Source organism: Humulus lupulus, chromosome 1 (genome assembly GCF_963169125.1).
Source record: "Humulus lupulus chromosome 1, drHumLupu1.1, whole genome shotgun sequence".
NCBI classification, from domain to species: Eukaryota; Viridiplantae; Streptophyta; class Magnoliopsida; order Rosales; family Cannabaceae; genus Humulus; species Humulus lupulus.
Window position 1 is genome coordinate 7776351 of NC_084793.1, and position 5823 is coordinate 7782173.

At 36.8% G+C, this 5823-nt stretch overlaps 1 protein-coding gene across 1 annotated transcript; it reads right to left on the reverse strand.

Annotated features, from left to right (window-relative positions):
* Positions 1–2313: 2313 nt before the first annotated feature.
* Positions 2314–5516, reverse strand: LOC133784827 (long-chain-alcohol oxidase FAO2-like). Its single transcript, XM_062224102.1, has 3 exons — positions 5096–5516; positions 4705–4977; positions 2314–4148 (listed from the first exon to the last, which is right to left on the reverse strand). The coding sequence occupies exons 1-3, from the start codon at positions 5339–5341 to the stop codon at positions 2412–2414; spliced, it is 2256 nt and encodes a 751-aa protein (XP_062080086.1). The 5' UTR covers positions 5342–5516; the 3' UTR covers positions 2314–2411.
* Between the last annotated feature and the right edge of the window lie 307 nt (positions 5517–5823).

The following is a 5823-nucleotide window of genomic DNA, read 5'->3' on the forward strand; positions in this document are numbered from 1 at the left end:
TGTGTGATTAAGGCTGTTATTGCTAGGCATGTACCTTATGATTTGATGACATGTTATTACTGTTCACGAGCATATTGAGTTTTATTGCTGGGCTTCGGCTCACGGGTGCTATGTGGTGCAGGTAAAGGCAAAAGAAAGCTGGACCATCCTTGAGTTGGAGAGCCTAGGTGACGATGTGTTCATATGTTGCTGCTCGACCGCCACGGCCGAGGGTTGAAAGAGGAACTAGGGTTAAACCCTGTTTTGCTGCTTAGTCGGTAGGTTGTAAATATTTTCTTGTAATAGACCTTTAAATTATATTTTTTTGGGATCCCAATGTATATAGTAAACGTTCTAGTGAAACGTTATATCTTAACCAAAAAATTTAATCCTAAACCGCTACTCATACTTAGTTACACGATTATGGCCAAACGACTCGATTGGCGAGTTTAGCACTGTTTAAAATGCGCACTGTAACGGTCCCTGGAGTTTAGGGCGTTACATGTGGTCTACTGAGTATTTGATTGATGGTTTGTGAATTATTTGGTTATTGATTATTGATTATGCTCTGTTATATGGTTTTCTTGCTGGGCCTTGGCTCACGGGTGCTACGTGGTGCAGGTAAAGGCAAGGATAAGCTGGACCAACCCTGATTTGGAGAGCTCTGGAGGCGGAATGTACATAGTCGGCTGCTCGGCCACCACGGTCGAGGGATGATACAGGGACAGGAGACCCTAAAGTACCTATTTTGCCATTAGATTGGCTTGTGGTTGTTTATACCCTTTGGAATTTTGTAAATTGTTCCTTAACCCTGTTTAATTTTGGGATCCCGTGTAACAAATATTTATTTAAATGAAAATTTGTCTAATCTGACTAAAATCTTTTAACCTAGTTCAATAATGGTTTAGCGACACATTTTCAACTAAATGACTTGATTAGCAATTCTTGCACATTTATTAACACACAGTGTAACGGTCTTGGTTATCCAGAGCGTTACAAAGACCCATGATGATGAGGCTGAAATGTTTTCTTCTTCATCATCCACTTCTTCCGATTGCCTCCTCCATGCCTCCTTCATTTGCTTTTTTTTTCATAGGTAACACGACCACAACGTATGAAGCCGAAGATGGAGGTGGTGACATGGGCATCTTCACAAACGAGAGAGATTTGGGTGCTTCGTGATGAGAGGGCAGATCTAAGGAGCTTCGCGACCTAGGTAGCTTTGCAACAAGCAAGGGGTGGGCAAATCTAGGTAGCATTACAACTGGCGTGGGTGTTCGCGACTGGAGATGGAGCTTTGCGACTATCATCCAACGAGTTCTTCGTCGCCGGCAGGTGTGTTATTTAGTGCTCAGAGAGAGGGGGAAATAGATATACATAGAAAGAGAAATGAGACATATCTGGTTTATGAGTTTATTTGTTTTTTTTTTTTTTTACATATTTGGTTTATGAGTTTTTTTGTTTTTTCAATTGAAGATCTGGGTCAATGTTTAAGCTTACATGAGGAGATTTTTGTGATGTTATTGCTATTAAAAGATGAAATCTCTGAGAATGAATGAATTTTGGGTTATTTGTGTTGTGATTTGGTTGTGGTAATTTTGATGGGATAATGAAAGGTTCTTGAGAAGATGATGAAAAGTTCTTGAGAAGTTGATGAAGAAGAAGAATATAACATTTTAGGGTTTTGATTTTTGATTAGTTTTAGGTTTAATTTTAGATTTCTATTTAATCTTTTTGTCTTAATTTTAAAATTAAACTATTTATATATTTTATTTATTTAGTAATATATTTTTTAATTTTAAAATTAATTTAATATATTTTATATTTTTTAATTATTTAATTGATCTAACAATTAAAAAACTTAAGGTATTTTGGTTATATTAAAAAATATTTATTTAAAAAATATTGGAATCATCAATTTTTGTAAAATACAAAGTCCAAAATAGTATTTACCATTATTTGTATTAAAAAAATGTCTACCATCACTCATTATTTAATTATCTAATTGATGGTTTGGTTTTAAAACTAGATTTGATAGATTTAATTACAAATTGAAAGCTTAGGTGATTGTGCAAAATTAAGAAAATTTAGGTGAATTATTTAATTTAATTTGATTCATGTTAGAAGAAACATAATACCTAATTAGCTATAGCACTTTAATATTGTCTATGATATTTTTCTTTAATATTTAATACACCAAGGTGTAGCTATTCAATTAAATAAAGTAGATAAAATCCAAATCATTTCCAACCTCAGAATTAGAAGATGAGGGAGTCAGTTTATTAAAGTAGAATTGTTTTTAATCATAATCATTATGATTAAAAAAAACAAATCTCAACACAATCACATTCACTACTTGCTTCAACAAAATATGTTCACTCTAATATAAACACCATAAGAACAATTATTACCATTAATGATACACAATAAGATTACATTTTCAGGGACTCTGCAATCTTCTTGGAGATGCAATAAGCTGTGGATTCAATGGTGATCATGGGATTGACCCCAAGAGCTGTTGGAAGAACACTCCCATCACACACAAACAAACCTTCAGCCTCCCAACTTTCACCATTCTCATCAAGAGCTCCCACTTCTTCATTGGGGCCCATTCTGCAACTTCCCATCTGGTGAGCAGAAGAGTAAATGGTCCAGTAATCCCCTCTTGTACGAGGACCACCAACTGCAGTCACTGAATCCAAAAACTCTTCCAAGTCTTTATCTTTTATCCCTTTGCACTTGATTCTCTGCCCATCACTTCTGTAGGTTCCCACTTCGACTGCACCAGCTGACACCAAGATTCTCAATGCCTGTCTAAGCCCACTCTGGAGATTGTCCTTGTCAAGTTTAGTTAATCGGTAGTTAATCATTCCCTCTTTCTTGATGCTTCCTGAACCTTGGTCTCTCACAAGTGAAAACAGGTGAGCAGTTCTTGAAAACCTCACCATCTTATCCTTCATGTCAGCTCCTGAGACCCAAGGAAACACTGCGGCAAACGTACCAGGTGCTAGTGCAGGTGTTTCTATAATGGCCCTTGTGTTGCCGTCCTCTGAAAGCACACGGTGGAGAGAAGTAATGATTCCTCCTTCGTTGATTTTGCCTTCGAATTCTGAGTCATCTTCTGGGAAGTATCCCCAAGCCAAGAGGACAGGGTGGAGATGAAGGTTTCTGCCAATGTTTGGATTCCCAAGTCCACTGTTGATCAGCAGAGGAGGAGTTGAGAGAGCCCCACAAGCTGAAACTGTCACTTTCGCTTCGATTTGCAGCTTCTTGGTGATTTTGTTGTTTGAAGCTTTTGCAATAACTCCAAGGCATCTCTTCCTTGTTCTTCCCTTGTTGGGATTCTTCTCCAGTACGAGTTTCTCAGCTTTGCATCCTGTTAAGATCACTGCACCGCCGCACTCAACTGCGTCCACCAACCAAGTCGAATCAGTTCCCTTTTTATCTCTTGTTGGACAGCCATGACAGCAGGAACCACAATAATGATCTGGTGATGAATTTCTTGGAACTGAATCAACTTTTAGGCCAAGATTTTCACACCCTTTTCTAATTACTTGATTCTGAAAACTCTCTTTGGTACAATTGTTAGTGACACCAATTCGCTCACACACAATGTCCATGGCGGATTGATATTCAGAGCTTTGAAAAAGTGGAAGCTTATGATCCACTGACCACTCATGCAAAACGTTACTCGGTGTTTTAATAGATGCAGACCAGTTTATGGCAGAACCTCCACCAACAGTTGAGCCGGCTAATATCATGACCTTCCCATCAAAAGTTGATAAAATTCCACCAGATTCATACATCTCTCTCATTGAAGGGCCCTCCAGAGAAGAGTAATCTTGGGCAACAAAATAGTTCCCTTTCTCAAGGACAATCACTTTTTGGCCAGACTTGGCTAGAACTGCAGCTGCAACTCCACCGCCGCAGCCAGAACCGATGACAACTACGTCACATTTGATTTTGAAGATGTTGTTGTCGTTTGGATCTTCAGTGACTTCAATTCCTTTCTGTTTGAGTGATTGGATGAGAGAGGATTCAGTTTCTAGCATGGTGTCAATGACTCCATTTTCAAGTGGTCTCTCCTTGTGAGTTTTAGTCTCCTTTTTCCTGGTGTCTATGTGATACCCAATTGCTTCCCATGCTGGGTTTTGTGAGTTTTCATCAGTCTAGAATAGAAGTAGAGATTAAAAAAATCAACTTCAAATCAAGAACTGTATAGATAAAGAAAACAAACTTTGGAATTGGATGGAACAAGTCTCAGACTTTTGAAATCATCAAAGGGTTTTCATTTCAATCCCTGTCAAGACTTTAGGGAATACAAACTATAAAGGGTAACTATTCAATTTAGGCAACTATTTGACCACATTACATACATATTCACTCTTAACCAAATGTAGAACTAAATTTTATTTGACTTTTCTTTTCAATATCAAGCAACTGTTGGAATTCATACTATTATGCCAACCAACACCCATTTTGTATTTGTTGATTGTGCACTAAGTTAAATATATATTTAAATATATAAATCTCAAAACTCAAGTAACTTTTGTTAAGAAGTGCAATATAAGCTAGCAAAATGGGTTAAAGCTGGCAGTTTTATCCTCTACCCTCATCTTCAACCACATGCAAAAGATGATCAATTAATTTAAGAATGATTTCCAGCACTTAGACCAAAAAAAATTGCAGAATGGAAAGAAAGAGATCTAGAATTGTTTACAATACCCTTGAGAAGAATATGTAGAAGCAAAAAAGTTTCATCAAAACGAACACTAATCTCAGAGGTATTAGAAGCTTTTGCTTAGACCATTTTTGGAGAACTTCTTCTCTCTTTCCCACTGACATTTCAGAAAACTTGTGAATAAATGGCCATTTCCAATCCAAGCAAAGGTGGCCACAAAGTAACAGAGTTCCCAATCTGAAAGACAGAATCTTTAGAACTATCCTCACTAGAATCACAGCCTGTGGCAGAGCCTTTGTCACAAGCAACTGTGCCACCTGTTTTCCATACAAACCAAAAGAAAAAAGAGAGAGAAAAAAATTGAGAATTCACCACAGCACACACACACACACACACACAAAAAAGTCTTTATTTTTGTTTGGGTGAATGTTTGACCTCATCTGGAATTGGATGCTGAGCCCCAGAGGCTTGATAGAAAGAATGAAGTGATCTACGAAGTGGGTTTTCCTGGCCGAGGGTATCCATTGAAAGAGGAGGTATAAGAGCTTCACAAATGGCGGCCAGTGACTGAATTTGAGCTGCAGAGAGACCATGGCTATAACTGGTTTGTCTTGTTCCACCACCCAAAAGGGGATGATGATGATGATGATGATGGACATGGTGGCCATTCTTCTCCTCCATCTCTCTAAAGCTTATTCTTTGTTAGGATTACTCTGCTTTTGATTTTTGGAGTTGTGGAGTTGAGTTGAGTTGAGTGGACGGAGAGAAGAAAACAGATTCGTATTTAAAATATATAAAAAGGTAGATATAAACAGAAAGAAGAGATAGATAAATAAAGTTTCTCTTTTTCGAATTTAAATTATTTGAGGAGATTTTAATATTTTTATAAATATGTAAGCAGATAAATAAGGAAGTTGACAAAACTTAGGATTTGATTACTTTTAGTTTGAAAATAGACTATTTAGAATTTTTGCTCCGAACTATTATTTATATATTATTATGCTTTCTAATTTTTTTAAGTTATTAAAAATTTTCTCCGAATTAATTATAAAGTAGAACTTCTGTTAAATTTTATCATATGTGGCTAGTAGATTCTGACGTGACTATTGATTCACTGACTTGTCATTACTGCATCAACATCACGTATATAATTTAAAATAAAA